The following is an 18,809-nucleotide window of genomic DNA, read 5'->3' as shown; positions in this document are numbered from 1 at the left end:
AAATAAATGAATAAATGAATAAATGAATAAAAGAAGTTCAAGCCCTGCATAGAACTAAGTAAGTCGGTCTTTTAAGATGACATATAAATACTGCCTTCATTTTCTGTTCATCACTGCAGTGGCTGAAATGGTACATTTAATAGACAGAATACTCAGAACATCCGATATGCAATTGTGGTTTCTGAAGAACATTTGTTTGTTGGAAACTTGGAAGCAAACTTGTATCAAATCTTTTCTTTAAAAAAAAACATTAAAGCATTCAGTGCAAGTTAACAACACAAGCTACTATGAATGTATTATGAGAAATTTCCAAACAGGTACTTAGGAAAATAGCTATAAATTCTCCTCCTACAATCTTTCAATTAAAATAGCACAGAAGTGAAAATAGCACTCCTGGCAAATATTGGAGAGTTGCCATTGATTCTTCTTCTGGCCCAGTCTTGGCACTCAGAACTAGCTGCCTGCCTTTCTTGCATTTCGACTGGTACTACAATAGATTATTTTGCTTATTAAAAGTCAGCATTACAATTTTCTACCATGAGAAATGCTAAAAAAATATATATGCTATGCTGGAATTCAAAATATATGGTGACTCTAAGAAAAATCCATGATCAAAATACAGACTTGGTGGGTTCCTATTTACAGATTGCCTTCTTTAAAGGCGGCTTAACTGAAGGAGACTAAATTAAAGAACGGTGTAGTACTAAACTTTCAGTGTAGACTATAGTCTCTAGAATATCTATTTTGACATGTTCTACTTAGTTTAGTAGGATTTATTCTCAGGGGAAAAATGCATATGAAACCGCAGCAATAATAACTTTGAAACTTTTATTACTGTGAATTGCCCAGAATGGATTAAATAGGAAGGCATATTTTGTTTTTTTTACAAAAAATAAACATATAAATATTGTTTTACAATTTGAATATTGCATTAATAAATTCTACAAAATGGCAGATACTTTGTACCCTGGAGTGCCATTTCCAATTTACATTTTTCTGTGCAAATTCCAATATGTTAGAAGTGAATTATGCCAGAATGGGATGAGGGTTAAATGGTATTAGCCTCTGACTTCTCAGAAGTGATTCTAAATCTAGGACTTTAAAAAAAAATCCACAAAATAGTGTTGCATTTAAAATAATTCCTCTTTGTACCCAGTTAGGGTTCTCCAAAATAATAAATTAAAATGCAAGTTCAAGTAAAAAATGGAGGTCTAAACACATAATTAACTCTAAAAATTCACACACATTACAGTGTTTAACAAAGATCACAGCAAACAATAGAAATGATATTTTCCTAAAGAATGACCGAGGTAGCAGAATACACACAATACAGTAGTAATGAAACAAGTGCAGTGCATATTTCTGCCTGAGGTATCCAGAGAGGTAAAGTGTTGGCTAACCTGATGAATTCAAGCTTATAATTTATTATTATCCTTCGAGCCAGAGTTCCGGGTTTCACAATATGCAGGATGTACATACTCAGCAAGTCCATGAAGAGGCCTCTGCTAATAATTTCCATGTGTTGTAGTGCTGAGCTCCAGTTGGTTAGCCAGCATCACATCCTGTATTTCCACAGAGGCAGGCAGAATGTTCCTATGTGCAGCAGAGAAGGACGTGCTATCCTGCAAGTTTAGATCCATGTATTGAGGTCAACGTAAGCATTTTGTCTTCATACTGTGTCAAACAGAAAAATGGTTGGGAGTGTTGAAATAGAGTAATTGATATAAATTAAATATTCCCAAATGAATCCCCCTGTAAACAATCAGTATTTTTTTTTACCTTCTAACAGGAGATTATTTAATCCAATGATGGTAGCTGCAAAGTCTACCTGTTCCACGAAATCTGAAGTAATGATGTTAACTCCCATGATTCCTGGTTTCTGTAGCTTCACCCAGTTCAAAATGAAAGGAAGATTTCTATGAGAAATAAAGGAAAATATTATCTCACCGATATATGAGACACACTTTATGCTATAAATAATAAATTATCTACATATATTGTAGATTATGTCATAATAGAAGAGAATATTTGTATCTAGGGTTGAACTGTGGAGTTCTTGGTGCGCCGTGAGCTTGATAGTGTTAGCACTGAAAATGTTACCTAGTTGGGTAAACATCTACAAGAAAATAATCAAGATCAGAGAGCACCAAGGATTCCACTGCAGATAATCTACAATACTTCTTGGAAATAAGAAAGTTGTTTGTATTACATATTACACTTCATCATTTAAAAAAAAATATCAGCCAAAGCATGCCACATTTGAGGCCCTCATATATTATAGGTCAAAGAGAGGGAAAGAAATTAACAAATGCATTGCAACACCATCTAAATTTTCCATAGATAGGATTTTAGCGGCACATTGTAGATAAACAATAGTATTATTTCTAAAGTTATTTATGAACTTGGAAAATAGCTGAATATTAAAAGCAGACTTCATTGTTTATCAACATTATTTTGTGCGTTTTTATATTGCATCTAAAATTCTAAAATTGACTTTTTAGTGTTGATATGCCACATAATATCTACATCTTGTTAACAGTATTTAAGCATTCAAAATAAATACTATGAACCTGTGATCTAATTCACATATTATGCCAAGTAATAGTTTAACAATAGGTTAAACTATTTACTACTAGGTTAGACTACGTTATGGTTTAATGAGAGATAAAGGTGCTAGGAAAATATTTAAGCAGGTGATGTAATTTAAGTAAGTTGTTTTCCTGCCTGTTTTTTTAAGTTATTATTTTTGTCCTTCCCTACAATAAAGTGAGAGATGGTGAACATTATAAGTGAATTTTTGTTTTCAAGTGTTTGGATTTGAGAAGCAAATCAGTAGAGATACAATTTATATGCGAAGAATGACAAGCCTTTTTAAATTCACTCTTTTATCCAGAAACCTCTTTCAAGCAAATTAAACATTGCCTAGTTCATTATGTATCTATGTAGCTTGCGTTTACAGTCACATTTTATGTGAGCTATTCATCCTAAAGTAGGAATGAGGTAATACAAGGAAAATAAATCATATTTGATTGTTGTCCACTTTTTGCTGGTTTAATACTTCTGTATCACATAATTTGGAATATTATCTATAGTTGTATTGTTTTTGCTATTAAAATAAAGATACAACACATTTGGTGTTAGGACGCTGAGCTTGTCGATCAGAAGGTCGGCAGTTTGGTGGGTCGAATCCCGAGTGCCGCGTAGCAGAGTGAGCGCCTGTTACTCATCCCAGCTTCTGCCAACCTAGCAGTTCGAAAGCACGTAAAAATGCAAGTAGAAAACTAGGGACCACTCTGGTAGGAAGGTAACAGCGTTCCGTGCGCCTTCGGCGTCTAGTCATGCCGGCCACATGACCACGGAGACGTCCTCGGACAAGCGCCGGCTCTTCGGCTTTGAAACGGAGATGAGCACCGGCCCCTAGAGTCAGAAACAACTAGCATGCACGTGCGGGGGAACCTTTACCTTTAGTACCTTATAGCTGTACAGCAATTTTTTTCAAAGAGAAATTGGTAGTTATAACAATGTATCTTTAACTCTGATAGAAATGAAGATAGGTTTGTTTGAGCATCCTATGTAGTGACACTGCTTAGACTATTTTTCTGTCCACTGTCGTTATAGTATGTTACTTACTATATTACTATAACTGACCAATCTAGTACTGCAATAAATTAAAAGTAATGAGAGATTAAAGTGTTAATAGACTATATTAAGCACTGTAATTGAAGAAAACAGAACCATTTATTTGTCAACATATCTTCAGAATAAAGTTAAGGATTATTTGTTATTTTGGCTTTATACATACAGTAATTCTGCTTCAATAGTGGGTTTTGTTGACTCATACAGCCATTAGCTTAGATCAGGGGTGTCAAACTGCAGGCCCGCGGGCTGGATGCGTCATGAAGAAACCGCACCCACCCCCTTGTGGCAATGGGGAAAAAGCTCCGATACGTCACGCGACGTCACGTGTCATTGCGAGTTTGACATGTCTGGCCTAGATGTCCTGAAATATAACTCCCTCATTATTTATTAGTCATGCTGATGACCCTGGGGTAGATGGGAATTGGTCCAGAATATCTGGAAGACACCATTTGCTTGTGAACCAGTACTGACTAAGTCTATATATCTTGCTATATCAAAACTAAATAAACCATGTTATAGTTACCAATAACATTTTCATTTTTACAGCCACCTACTATTTTCCTTGAGGGGTGCAGAAGGGGATAATTCTGTCTCTGTTTTCCTTTTCACTTACTGTATCTTGTGGTTATACATTTGTGCAAAAGCTGCAGTCCAATTTACAGCTTCTAATAAATACTGCACATTCAAAGCTATCTTTTTTTTGAGTGGGTGAAATCCTGCTGAACTAACTCTCCAATTATCTTAAAAAGTGTCACTAAGTTAAATTATATGTAAGGTTAAATCGTCACTGAAAAAGTTCAAGTTTTACACTGTCACCTTTACTTTGAATGAAGAAAAGGCCATTAATGGGAACAATTATTAAATTTAAATTTCTTGTTTTTCCTAGTCTGATCTTCCATCCCACTGAGCATCATGGATTGAACGAGTAAACAAAAATAGTAAACGAACAAGGCAAGGGTTCCCCCCCCCCGAGTAAATTCCCTTTTGTTCATTGGTTCTTGCTCAAGACTCATCTTTTCTTGCTTCCTAGTGGGCTCCAATATCTCTTTAAGCAGGGAACATAAGGGAATGGAAGTTTATCTTTTTCTGAACTATCTTCTGTGCTACTCCAGCTACAGAGAAATGGACAACAAGGAAACAGATTGTATCACTATGTATCACAATGGATCCATAACTGCCAAGATGGTTGAGCAAAATACTAAAAACTCTTCATGCCTAGAGGTTATGCGTGTCTTCTCTTACATTAACGTGCATAAGAGGCAAACCTTAGAAGGACCTGGAAGCTTTATAAGTTTGGCAGCTTCCTTCTCCTTGTTCCTTTCCAGCCTTGGCTGAACAGTAGCGGAAAGAATTTACTTTCTGTTTCTACCTCTGAAAACTTTTTTCAGCCGAGTGTCTGTTTCTCCTTCAAAAGAAAACTGGTGATAAGTTTTAAAACTACCCTTTTAAAATTGGTCTAGTGCAGGGGTAGGCAACCTTGGCTCTTTTATGACTCGTGGACTTCAACTCCCAGAATTCCTGAGCCACCTGGCTCAGGAATTCTGGGAGTTGAAGTCCACGAGTCATAAAAGAGCCAAGGTTGCCTACCCCTGGTCTAGTGTGTCATGTCACTTCAGTTTGAGCCAGAAAGAAGCAGGAAAGACAGAGCCTTATTTTATCCCAGAAGATAATGCCTGCTCGTATTTTATAATAGAAGATCATGTATGAGTTCCAGGTAATCCGAGGACATTTCCTCTGCATGGAAATAAACTGGTTTTGCCACCTCTGTTGCCTTCCATTCATAGTAAAGTACAGAAATCAAAAATTCTTCAGTCACGGAAAAGTTATTCCCAATCTAAAAAGCTACTATTCTATGTGTCATTCATTGAATGAGCCCTTATGATGTATGTATGCATTATGAAATCTAAAAAGGATTCTCATCACATCACAAATTTTACCTCTGAAGGATCCTAACGCAAAATCTGCCTGAAGTATTCTTCTGAAAGTTAAGAATGAAAATTGGTCATTTTTCCTCTGTTATTTTTATTGGTTTCTTTAATTGGTTCTAATGGAAGAGGAAAACAGGTGGAATATTCTCTCTGCCCAGCCCCAATTTGCAGGTATCTCCAGAGGACAGTTCCCAATCTTCTTACTTTCTCTTTTACTGCTTCGGGTATGGAGCGAGATACAAAGTTCTGGTGGTTCTTGCTCTTCTGGAGACCTCAACTACTGAGGCCGTTGGAATGTGTCTTTCATGTTGTCTCTCATGAGAGAGAACTGGATTGTGTTCTTTGACCTTCTCCTCATTTTGTATATACCTTGTATGGCACGGAATCCCGAGATATCTTCTCCAGGTGAACAAACCACTTTATTTGCTGTTTTTCTATGTAGTCTAAGATTGGTTCTATGCCAATTTTTTTCCCCTCTTACAATCTCATTTCCGATTTTATCTTTTCTGGCCACTTCAGCAGCTTTTCTCAAACATTTCATTTCCGTGGTGACTACATTTCATTTATCAGTTCCCAATGACCTTTACAATAATCTCCCAGGAATCAAAGGATTCTACCCTTAATGATTTTACAAGGTGGGCCAGTTTATTTAGCTAATTATTAATAGCTAGATAGAAAACCTCAGCAGATATTTACCTGTGAACAAGAGTGTTTTCCAGGCCCCGGCTGAGGTGTCGTGCAACAGTTTTCACTCTTGGTGTGAGAATAGCTTGGGAAACGTGGAAAGATCCATGTTTTGCTCGCTCATTCAGGGTGGTCTCCAGGAACTGCAGTAGTTTATGTACATTAGTTGTGTTTGCCCAGGGAGCTGGCATTTTATTTCCTGTCCACAGAACAGGGTATATTTCACATATAGGATGATGGTAGAAAACAAGAACCTGAAAAAAGAGAGGTAAAAATAAATCTCTTCCTGGGTTAAATTCATTTAGATTCATATCATTCTCTAACCTTGCCTTATAAACAATGGGGAAAGAGTACAACATTATGGAAAAGATTATTGTCTGTGAGACAGCACAGAAATATTAAAAGTAAAATCCGGCCAATATCAGGTCAAGCGCTACTAGATAAACTCTAACTGGTTACTACCACTATCATCTAATGAACGTTCCAAAATTGTGGAAACAATTTGAAGAGCTTTCAATATTTAATAAAACTTGCTATATAATTCTATTTATAACAACGAAAATGATACTGAATTGGATTGCATGAGTTGCCATTCCATTCCATTTTAACAGGGGTCTTCAAACTTTGCCCTTTTATGACTTGTGGACTTCAACTCCCAGAATTCCTCAGCCAGACATGCTGGCTGAGGAATTCTGGGAGTTGAAGTCCACAAGTTGTATTTCCACAAGTCATAAAAGGGTCAAATTTGAAGACCCCTGGAATAATCAGTCAGCACTATCTGCCTTCAAATACTTAATCTACTAGCGAACAGAATTAATGTCATCACAGATTAAGGAAAATGAAAAGAAAGAATGTCACCCATTTGTTGAGGTCTTACACAATAGATGGGGTTACATTAAGTATCTCATTATTTGTTCTACTTGTTGCTATTATATTTTACCAATTCTCCTTTTGAATGCACAAGGGGAAAACAATAACATCTCCTATGCCATACTGCATTGTGAAAGCTTTATTTAATTATAGGTTTCCCTCATTTGGGTATCCTTTTGTTCTTTCTCTGGAAGAAAGGCAGTCCCACAACAAATGGCTGGGATAATGTTGAATTATCACCTATAAATGTTTGGTTACGATTATGAATAAATGCATCACATTAATTTGGAAGCATATCCCTCAACTTTCTAGCTTTTGAGGTTTGCCATGTGTACCATCCTGCTCTTTTTATTCTCTAAATCTGGTTCTGTTGATTGCTTTATAATATTGCTTTTATTTCTGTTGTGAGCTGCTCAAAGTCATTTATAGTTGGGCAGTATCAAACTGAATAAACAAACTTCTACTGCTAGCATCTATATTCAAATACCGCCACCTGATGGACAGCTTTGGCACCTGCTACTGTTTGATTTATTTTTGAGAGAGCTGAAGAAAGCTATTCACATGGCTAAAGTTGAAAAAGAAACGACACAGACGACCAAGTCTCTGGAGTTCCCCATTTCTTCAGAATATGTTAATACAGGTGTCATGGAATAAGGATAGCTGCTTCACATAACTGAAATTATGTGAAATTATTAATTGGCGCTAACAAAATGAAATTCAATGGTGAAAAAAGTAAGGTTCTACATTTAGGCAGGAAAAATCAAATGCACAGGTATAGTATAGGTGGTACGTTGCTCAATAGTAGTAACTGTGAGAGGGATCTCAGAGTCCTAGTGGACAATCACTTCAATATAAGCCCGCAGTGTGCTGCAGCTGCCAAAAAAGCCAACACAGTGCTAGGCTGCATTAACAAAGGGATAGAATCAAGATCACGTGAAGTACTAATACCACTTTACAATGCTTTGGTAAGGCCACACCTGGAATACTGCATCCAGTTTTGGTCACCACGATGTAAAAACGATGTCGAGACTCTAGAAAGAGTACAGAGAAGAGCAACAAAGATGATTGGGGGACTGGAGGCTAAAACATATAGGGAACGGTTGCTGGAAATGGGTATGTGTAGTTTAACGAAGAGAAGGGTGAGGGGTGACATGATAGCAGTGTTCCAATATCTCAGGGCCTGCCACAAAGAAGAGGGAGTCAAGCTATTCTCCAAAGCGCCTGAAGGCAGGACAAGAAGCAACGGATGGAAACTAGTCAAGGAGAGAAGCAACCTAGAACTAAGGAGAAACTTCCTGACAGTTAGAACAATTAACCAGTGGAACAACCTGCCTCCCGAAGTGGTGAATGCTCCAACACTGGAAGTTTTTAAGAAAAGACTGGACAGCCATTTGCCTGAAATGGTATAGGGTTTCCTGCCTGAGCAGGGGGTTGGACTAGATGACCTCCAAGGTTCCTTCCAACTTCTTCTTCTTCTTCTTCTTCCTTCTTCTTCCTTCTTCTTCTTCTTCTTCTTCTTCTTCTTCTTCTTCTTCTTCTTCTTCTTCTTCTTCTTCTTCTTATTATTATTATTATTATTATTATTATTATTATTATTATTATTATTTTGGAGAAATTCAAGACTCTGATAATCCAGAAGGAAGAAAGTGTGGCAGAACTGGGAAAGGCACATAGTTCATAGGAAAGACAACAATATTGTGGTAATGTAGCTTTTATGAAACATGGAAAAAACAGGATTGAAAATGGATCAAATAAAATGGGGCAGAACTGATTGTAAAGGGAGATAAGCAATTATTAAAAGGAGGTCTATGTTTAGCTAGAAAGTACAGAATCAGGAGGGTGGCCTTGAGGGAAATAGGCAAGAACTATTACATAAATAAAGAGGGCTGAAACATTCTTTAAGGCCTAGAAAACATGACAGTATACAGAAGAGACTCAAGCAAGGTTCTCCTTGGTTCTCACTGGGAATTAGGGGTGAGGAGATCAAGCTGGTACGATTTTTTATTATAGCCTATTTCAATAACACTGAACAGCTAGTTTTCGACTTACAGGACTTCATTTAATGATCGTTCAAAGTTACAGTGACACACAAAAAAGTGATTTATGACCATTTTTCACACTTACAACCATTGCAGCATCCCCATGGTTACATGATCAAAAATTCAGATGCTTGGCAACTGATTCGTATTTAGGACGATAGCCGTGTCCTGGGGTCACCTTTTGTGACCTTCTGACAAGCAAAGTCAATGGGGAAGCCAGATCCACGTAGCAACCACGTTAGTAACGTAACAACTGCAGTGATTCTCTTAACATCTATGGCAAGAAAGGTTGTAAAATGGGGCAAAATTCATTCAACTGTCTCTCTCAGCAACATAAATTTTGGACTCAATTGTGGTCATAAGTCAAGGATTACCTGTGGTCTATTTACTGATCTGATCTATCCCTGTAAGGTTGACATAGAGAAGAATCTTCAATTAGCTTTACCATGATAAATATCATTTTTCATTTTAAGGCTCCAGATTTTTTAAAAATGGTAATACAAGGTGATGGACAGATTCAAGGTAATTTCTATTCAATTAAACATCCACCTGAAAAGGAGTTCAGCTAGAAAGACAAGAAGTCACAGATATTATAGAATGGAAGAAGTGTTACAGAGAGATTCAGTGCTAAGATGCAAGTAAGATAACCCAGGGAGTTTCTAGATCCTTGAAAACTACCATCTGCTCCACTTTCAGATATCCTTCTTCAAACATATCCTATAACCTCCGAAGATGCATTCCCAAAGGCCCTCTAAAAGTAGTTTGAAGTATAAAAATGTAGATTCAGATCCAATTAAATAGGACAAAAAATTCCTTTACCTGCTGTTGCTTTTCCCAAAGATTTTGCAGTGTCACATTTTCTACACATTCTTTGGTGCAGAGTTTTGATCCAAATATTTCTTCAATCTTGCTGATAAGGTACGTATGATGATTGCTATCCATAGCATAGAAATGATTGAAATCCAGGAAAATTACTTCTTTAGGATGATGGGTTAAGAAGCTGTTTATCTCCACAAGTCCATCACACACTGTGGTTCCAAACAAGCCATGTATAAAGTAGATTTCCTCTCCTGCTTCACCTGGTTTGGACGATACACGGAGATCAAAATAGCGTATTCCATTGTCAAGCTGCTCCTTGAATGTCAGATTTTGTGTTACTGACCATTTCTTCATTAGCTTTTTTACCAAAGGAATTTTTGCTAACCGCCGAATTGCTATGGCTTGATCTGGTCCCACAGGAGATCTGTCATCCACCCAGTAGCTGAAGGAGTCATGAGAACCTATATTGAAAAAAGGCAATATATTATTCTTGCAAATCTACCTACCAGCAGTAATTAGAATCATTACATATGTACATTCACACACAAATCCAAACACATTATTTTAAAAATATACTCCTTGCCTTTCCAAATGGGATTCCTAATTTTATACTATTCCAGTGTGATGCGACAATAAGGTGGAACAAATGTCAGACCAAAGAGGCCAAACAATGGAATATACTGATATTTGAACTACCCAATCTTAGAGTAAATCAAATTTCAGATGTACCTAAAATAATCTCATAAGAAATCAGATTTAGATTCAGATTTATTAAATTTATATGCCGCCCTTCTCCCCAAGGACTCAGGGCAGCTCACAACAATAAAAATTAAAAAACATAAAATACAAAATTTACAATGAGTATAATAAATAAATGACAATTTAACCCAATAAAAGCCAAATTTAAAACCATAGTCAGTCCAGGCCCGCTTGTTGGAACATTCATGTCTTCAGGTCATGGCGGAAGGACCGAAGATCAGGGGCCATTTGCAGCTCCGGAGGCAGTTCATTCCAGAGGGTTGGTGCACCTACCAAGAAGGCTCTCCCCCTGGGGGTCGCCAGCCGGCATTGCCTAGCCGATGGAACCCTGAGGAGGCCGACTCTGTGGGAGTGAACCGGGTGATGGGAGGTTGACAATGGCAGCAGGTGGTCTCGCAAGTACCCCGGGCCTAAGCCATGTAGGGCTTTAAAGGTAATTACCAGCACCTTGAATCGCACCTGGAGGGCAACCGGAAGACAATGCAGCTCGTGCAGGAGTGGTGTAACATGGGAGTATCGAGATCCCCCCATATGCACCCACGTGGCCGCATTTTGCACCAGCTGAAGCCTCCAGGTGCACTTCAAGGGCAGCCCCATGTAGAGAGCATTACAGTAATCCAGGTGAGAAGTGACAAGGGCATGGGTGACCGTGCATAGGGCATCTCGGTCCAAAAAGGGGCGCAACTGGCGCACCAGGCGAACCTGTGCAAAGGCCCCCCCCTTACTCCTTCCAGTAATTATAACTCTTTTGGCATGTGTTTCTTATACAGGCAGTCCTCAACTTACAAACATTTGTTTAGTGAATTTTCAAACTTACAATGGCACTGGAAAAAGTGACTTATGACCATCTTTCACACTAACAATCATTGCAGCACCCTGTGGGTTACGTGATCAAAATTTGGACACTTGGCAACTGTTTCATACTTATGACGGTCGCAATGTCCTGGGGTCATGGGTTCACCTTTTGCGAACTTCTGACAAGCAAAGTCAATGGGGAAGGCGGATGCACTTAACAATCGTGTTACCAACTTAACATCAGTAATTCACTTAACAACTATGGCAAGAAAGGTCATAAAATGGGTCAAAAAATTCACTTCACAACTATCTTGCTCAAAAACAAAAATTTGGGGCTCAGTTGTGGTTGTAAGTTGAGTACTTCTTATACTGAATATTTTGAGCCTCCTTTTACAAATTACTTGCAAAGAAACAGTGTAGTACCATACCAAAAGTAGTGTATTATTACAATGTATACTGTATCACCACAAAGTTGTATTGTATTAGTATTATATTCAAATATATGTAGATTATTTGATTTGCCAGATATGTAAATGAAACTAACAGAAATACAGTTTTATAGACTGCATTCATTTGGCTAGCAGGGCAAACCTTTAAATCCTAGCAATGACATAATTATGGTTTAATAAATAATATTAAAAATATAATTAAATATGGGATATACTAAGCAATATCAAAGGGGGATAATTAATTTGAAATTTTGTACTTCAATAATTGGTCACTTCTGTTCAAAACAACAAAACAAAACTGGATGAAGACAGACAAGTGCTACAAGACTCTTGGGTAGCATATACATTTAAATAATAATAATCCTTGGGAAGGATTTAATAGATGACTAAATATGCCAAATCCAGTCTAAATAACTGGCTGACTGTGCAGCCACCTTGCTGTAGGACAATCCACATAGATTCTGCCTCACTAACCTTTTGGGAGATTTTTAAATATTTGTACAGGCATCTAAATGGGGGCCGTCTTATCAACACCATTTACCAGGATTTTCGAAAGACATTTGACAACATTCCTCATCAAAAGTTCTTGAGATAAAAGGATCAGTACTTATAAGAGGATTGGTTCTTTGATGGGATGTTAGCTACAAGGAAAAGAAATTAATGGATAATTTTCTCAAAGAAAAGAAGTAAGAACTGAAGTTTGTCAATGGGTTGTGTTGATGCTGATTTTTTCTAAACATGTACATAAACTTAAAGAAATGATCCAATGTCTAGAATCAGCTTCTTGGTCTTTTTGAACAACAAAAATTAACAGATTTAAGAAGCCTTAAAATATTTATTTCAGTAATGAGTGTAGTGGAAGAGGTTTTTTATAGCATAATCTGTATTCAAAATGTACTGTTTCAAACATTTTGTGTGTAGGGTATTTTGAGCACAAGGTTGAGAATTTAAATTTTGAAACAGCTCTCTGACCTAAGAACGCTTTCAGGATGACTGAAACTGCCTATTTGGAACGTGACATGAATGTTTCACTCTTGAAAAAAAATGTTTTGAAGATGAAATGGAACTTCCATTTCGCCGGGACCTAAAAACTTGGCTCTTTGAGCTGTCTGGGCTAGACTGAGGGGTTTTTAATTGGGTTTTAAAGTTTTAACTTTTGGGCTTAAATTTAATTAATTGTTTCAAATTTATTTTAACTTTTGTACTGTATGGTTTTAATTGCCCTGTAAACCGCCCTGAGTCCTATGGGAATAGGGCGGTATATAAGTCAAATAAATAATAAATAAACTGCACACACAAAATAATTCTAATCTGAAATGTTCTGCATACAACTGATTAGGGCCACTCAACCATTTTTAGTATTTAAAATATTGTATCTCTTTCTATAACACTGTGGCATGCAGTTTTTGAGTATTTTTTTTAAAAGTTGCAAGTGTTGCCCTGCTTCATGTGGAAATCTTGTGCAGTGCACAATGTGCACACCAGATGGCCCTGTCATGGGTAATAACTATCAACTCTATCATAACTATGGAAAAAAAATCATATTTTTTAAAAAACAAATCATATTTTTTAAAAAACGTGCTTAAGTACACATTTCCCTGGAAACTGAAATTTATGGGACCGCTAATATATTTTACAAGTATCAAACCACAATATTTCCCTATTAATCAGTCAAGCAAACCAAAATATGACCTTTCACTTTTATTTACCTTCAGTTAGTTATTGATATTCTGTAATTTGGGGTGCTGGAGAAGCCAATTGTCACAATATTTCAACTTTTTCATTGTAAAAACATTGCTCAAAGAAGTATCTATGAGCAAGCAAATAATAGGTAAGTATCAAATAGCAAGCCATTAACGGTTGATAGATATCTTCCACGTGTACTATGATACATTCTTAACATTCATAGAAATTAATATGCAGCTTAGTCACCTTCAATTATATAAGAACATTATGTGCTAACATATTTTCATATACATCATAGGCAAGATAAATTACAGCACATCAAGTAAATTATAATGTACTCAAAACAGAAATAAATCTTCCTGATGTAATATTAAGAGTTCATAGTGTGCAGTACTTCTTGAACACATATAGAATTACACATATATAATTAGTATAGTACCTTTACTAGAAAAAAAGTAAAAAGAGACAGAAATAGTGGATACCATCAACCTTCCTTTAGAACAGGAAGAACAACCAATAAGAAGTATTGTTCCTAAATAAAGGAATAAAAGAGTACATGGAGAATACAGGGTGGAAAGAAATGTATTAATTTTTATTTATAGTCTATGCATGCTTTTTACTGTTGGGATTTATTAATAAAATAATTTTTTAAAGAGGTACTGCTTATTTGAAATATTATTTATTCATACCACTGGCTTATTTTGAATCTTTGACATTATAGAAAAATGAAAATGTTATTTGATATCTGAGATACTGAAGACAGACAAATCATTGTTTTAAAAGCCAAGTGCTGGGATTTGCCAATAGCTTTTTAAAAAGATTCTAGTGTCCTATCAATTTCATCCCTTTGATGGCTTGAACATTAAGAATGTAGAAGCTATGATATCTTGTCCTATTAAAATACATTTAAGTCAAGTACTTAAATACTGTTCTTGCTCTTCTGGTACTGATTAAATTTAAGTAGATGCTTATAGGAATGAAACAGAAGGGTGCATTCTAATTGGCTTATTCTATATTCAGTCTCTTAATGCTTGTTTCATCTGCTACATCCATGTGCAGCTTTCTCTAACAGCAGTCTGAATGACTTTACAGCTACATGAACTAGACATAAAATCCTTGTAATAAATCCTTGTGATAAATATTTTTTCTCACAATTCTGCAGGAAAAGTAGCTTTACATTTCATTTCAAATGAGAAGGTTTCGGGACAAAAAAGTAATTGGATTTAAATCTGGAAAAATTGATATGTGAATTAAAAGTAACCTTTTCATTCTCTCTTCATTCTCTATAATGTAGATTTTCTATACGGTAGTGACAGTGCAGATTACTTTTAATATGATACACTCTCTAGCCCCATTTGCTTGTCAAAAACACTTGAAATGGGATTTTTGAGCAACATTCAACAGTATTGGTTACTGTTATGATTCACCAGCACATTTCCTCATTTATATCTTTAGCAGTAGGTTCTGCTAACGTTCTCTTTGTTAATTGCAAATAAAACACAAATCAAAGCTCACCGTGTGCCATCTATGGATTTTTCAGTTGTTAAAGGTGACTAGATTTAAAGAAGAACAAATGATTCATTTAATCTGGTATTCTGGGATTAGTTGAAGTCAACTATGGTTATTGCTAAGTAAAGGCCAATCCTCTTAAAAAGCTTACATTTGCAATTATATGTTCTCAATCTAATATAATATGGGGATGTTGTTTGAGCCATGCCAATGATCAGCTTTTATGAAAAAAAGATAAAAGTGTTACTGAATACTTTATCATGAATATTTTTCCTTAGAGCACTATTAAGCCACATGTATTTATTTTAAGAAGTAGAAAAGGTATTCTCCATGTTTAATATCATCTATATGTAACTGAATATGCAGATACAGAAAAACTCGATCTAACAGATCCTCAAATAGCAGACTTTGGAAGCAATGGACAAAGTTTTTGTACAAACAGGCCTCTGAAATAACAGACATCTCTTTCTTGATGTTCTTTTGGATACAGCAAATAAATAAATAAATCTACCCCAATATTAGGGACGTGGTGGCTCAGTGGGTTAGGACGCTGAGCTTGTCGATCAGAAGATCGGCAGTTCTGGGGGTCGAATCCCAAGTGCCGCGTAGCAGAGTGAGCGCCTGTTACTTGTCCCAGCTTCTGCCAACCTAGCAGTTTGAAAGCATGTAAAAATGCAAGTAGAAAAATAGGGACCACTCCGGTGGGAAGGTACCAGCATTCCGTGCGCCTTTGGCGTCTAGTCATGCCGGCCACATGACCACGGAGATGTCCTCGGACAAATGCTGGCTCTTCAGCTTTGAAAAGGAGATGAGCACTGGCCCCTAGAGTCGAAACGACTAGCACACATGTGCGGGGGAACCTTTACCTTACCCCAATATTATTTGTAGTCCAATGAGAAAGCAATGCTCATTGTTTCAAACAGATATTTGTTCCAGACTGGCAATCTCTGATAATTTTTTGGGCTGATCTTTTAGCTGCTTTCTAACTTTGGGAAAATTAAATATAACCTTTACTGATTTTTCAACCAGACCTATTTATTTAGATTCTGCCTTTATTATTTTTGCAAATAACTCACGGCAGCGAACATATCCAACATGCTTTCCTGCCCGTTTCCCCCAACAACTCTTTAAGATGAATTGGGCTGAGAGTCAGTGACTGGACCAAGGTCACCCATCTGGCTTTCATGCCTAAAGGCAGGAGTTGAACTCACGGTTTCCTGCTTTCTAGCCTGGTACCTTAGCCACTAGACCAAACTGGCTTTAATTTAAACCACGTATGTTCAAATGTTCTTTTCACCAAATTTAGGCTTAACGTTATTCTGGTTGTAGCCAAATTTCTGGCTGCTTCATTTCGATGCCGGAGAAAACTATTTCCTGAATGATTTTGTTTTCTTCTTTCTTTGCTATTATATTTGCTCTTGGGGTTCTTTGGCTGTAATAAACCTTTCACTGGTACACCTAACAAAACTATCAAATTCTTATTCTGGGGGAAAGCCTCTGAAATCCCCCACCTGTGTTCTGTAAACCTTAATAATATATAAAATGCATATACTTATTTTATCAAGGAAGGAAACAGTTATAAAAATGTTTTAACTACTCCATTCCAAAGATATCCATTTTGATAGCTGTTTTTTTTAATCACAAATGACAAATAATTAAATAATTTACCAATTATTTATGTATTTTTCCTTAAGGGCAAAACTGCCCAAATTCAAGATAATCAACTAGGTCTTCAATCTACCCAACAACCCATCCTAACTTCTGGATCTCAATCAGATCAATGGCACCTGCATTCAAATACCGTAATTATCATAAGCATTCCCCCCCACCACCCTCCCCTCCAGATGTTTTAAATTACAACTCCCGGAGTTCCTGATTCTTTAACTCGCTTGGCCTTCTTCCTCAATCTGTCGTCCTCCAGATGTAACAAAACTCCGGTTCCCACAGGCCCTGTCCATCACGGATATCGCAGGTCAGCACATCTGGAGGGTGTTCTCGTGAGGGGAGGTGCCCTTGGCTAAATTTTTTTTTGCCAGAAACTGCCCAAGCATATTTCACCTTTCCGTGATGCAGGCCAGAGATGCAACCAGGACGCCCAGGCAGGCAAGGTCGGTTCGCTCGCCATTTACCTGGTATGGCCAGGGTGGAAAGCGGCAGGGCGCCGAGGACGGGCGGCAGGGAGCCCATCCAGTCTGCGTTGCTGCGTTGGGTTGCCATTCCTCGCCTTCAGCTCCGGCTTCGGCAAGGCGGCTGGCTGCGCTGATGCGCCCGAGCGGCTGCTTCTCCCGTCCTCCTAGTTGCAGCGCATTGGAGTAAGCGCCGGCAAGAGGCTGCTCTTCGGTCACCCGCCGGGAAACTTGCCAAACCGGGAGAGCGACTGCCGCGCCCACGCCCCGCCTGGGACGCCGCGCCTGCCTGCCTCTTAAAGTGCCCACCCTGCATCCCTCTGGCCAAGGCAAAGGCGGCTGATGAGGACACCGACCTCGCTCCACGGGCGGCGGGAAGAGCTGCCAGGTCTGGGGACTCCTCCTCCTCCCCTCCCGCCGCCCTCTCGCCTCACGAAACGGCCTCTTAGGCGCGTAGCTCCGATCCCGGCCGCCGGGATTGATCGACAGCGCCACCAGGCGGCTGTTCAGCCGTGGCGTCGCTGCTTTCGTGACAAGCCCTGGCGGACGGCGATTTGGCCTTGACGGGGCTGCTGAGCCGACTTGAGCTGTTAAAAATATCTGCTTGTTTCTTCCGGAAACTCTTGGAAGAATTTTGGTTTTTGTGCGATACACTTTGAAGGCGGAGAATCGTCCAGAAATGACGAAATAGCCGCCCCGGTCAATTAATTATAGGTTCCTGGCCTAAACGCGATTGTTGATTGGTTCATCGGACCATAATTTTCTAAAAAAAACAAACAAACAACCAACCATCGTTAAAAATCAAAACCAGTATATGGAGCCACGTCCACACTGGCATTGTTTGACACACACACACACACACACACACACACACACCCATCCCTCCAAAGCAGTTTGAAGTTGGCCCGCGATCGTGCTCTCTGTTAGCCTTTAAAATCCTGGAGCTGCAGAGAATGAGAGAAAACGGTCTAGGTCAGGGCTAGGCAACCTCGGCTCTTTTATGACTCATGGACTTCAACTCCCAGAATTCCTGAGTCAGCATAGCTGACTCAGGAATTCTGGGAGTTGAAGTCCATGAGTCATAAAAGAGCCGAGGTTGCCTACCCCTGGTCTAGGTCACTCGTGGGGGAAAGGAAGACAGAATGGAAGAAAAGATGCTCTGGAGAGATGTTTTTCTGGAAAGTTTTTTTTTTATCTCTACAATCCCAACCAGATGGGCTCTTTTTTTCAAACTCAAATTTTCGTTTGCTAGTTTCTCTCGCCCTACTAAACGTAGTCCCGTTCTATTCACTTTTCTTGATCATGCACAGATAAGAGTCCACAGTGCCTTTGTCCATCCCCCCCACACACACACCAAAATTCTCTCTGGCTAGGAAAAGAAAAAGAAAAAAAAAACATTTAGTCAAGCCCCTGGAAGTAGGAAACGTTGTCTGGCTACCACGCCGCACAAAACAGAAATAAAATGAAGTGCTGCATTCCACCCTGTGGTTGGTGTTCATACTGCAC

The 18,809-nt window shown here is 38.2% G+C and overlaps 1 protein-coding gene across 3 annotated transcripts; it reads right to left on the bottom strand.

Moving 5' to 3' along the window:
• Nucleotides 1–634: 634 nt before the first annotated feature.
• PLCXD2 (phosphatidylinositol specific phospholipase C X domain containing 2) lies at nucleotides 635–17,707 on the bottom strand. Of its 3 annotated transcripts, XM_083361396.1 has the most exons (5): nucleotides 17,307–17,707; nucleotides 9,980–10,440; nucleotides 6,264–6,505; nucleotides 1,780–1,916; nucleotides 635–1,674 (listed from the first exon to the last, which is right to left on the bottom strand). In XM_083361396.1, the coding sequence occupies exons 1-5, from the start codon at nucleotides 17,392–17,394 to the stop codon at nucleotides 1,670–1,672; spliced, it is 933 nt and encodes a 310-aa protein (XP_083217522.1). In that variant the 5' UTR covers nucleotides 17,395–17,707; the 3' UTR covers nucleotides 635–1,669. The 3 variants fall into 3 exon arrangements, with proteins under 3 accessions (XP_083217522.1, XP_083217521.1, XP_083217523.1); XM_083361395.1 differs by having other exon boundaries at nucleotides 635–1,916; XM_083361397.1 differs by having other exon boundaries at nucleotides 635–1,916; nucleotides 17,236–17,442.
• Between the last annotated feature and the right edge of the window lie 1,102 nt (nucleotides 17,708–18,809).

This window comes from Vipera ursinii (assembly GCF_947247035.1).
Source record: "Vipera ursinii genome assembly, chromosome: 4".
Taxonomy (NCBI): domain Eukaryota; kingdom Metazoa; phylum Chordata; class Lepidosauria; order Squamata; family Viperidae; genus Vipera; species Vipera ursinii.
This window is presented reverse-complemented; position numbering and strand designations above follow the sequence as displayed.

Excerpts from the sequence above, each read along its gene's own strand:
- PLCXD2 (XM_083361395.1), bottom strand. The coding sequence starts at position 17,394 with ATGGCAACCCAACGCAGCAACGCAGACTGGATGGGCTCCCTGCCGCCC. Across the intron at positions 6,506-9,979 it reads TTTGGGAAAAGCAACAGCAG|GTTCTTGTTTTCTACCATCA; the intron begins GTAAAGGAATTT and ends CTCTTTTTTCAG. Across the intron at positions 1,917-6,263 it reads GAAAACACTCTTGTTCACAG|AAATCTTCCTTTCATTTTGA; the intron begins GTAAATATCTGC and ends TATTTCTCATAG.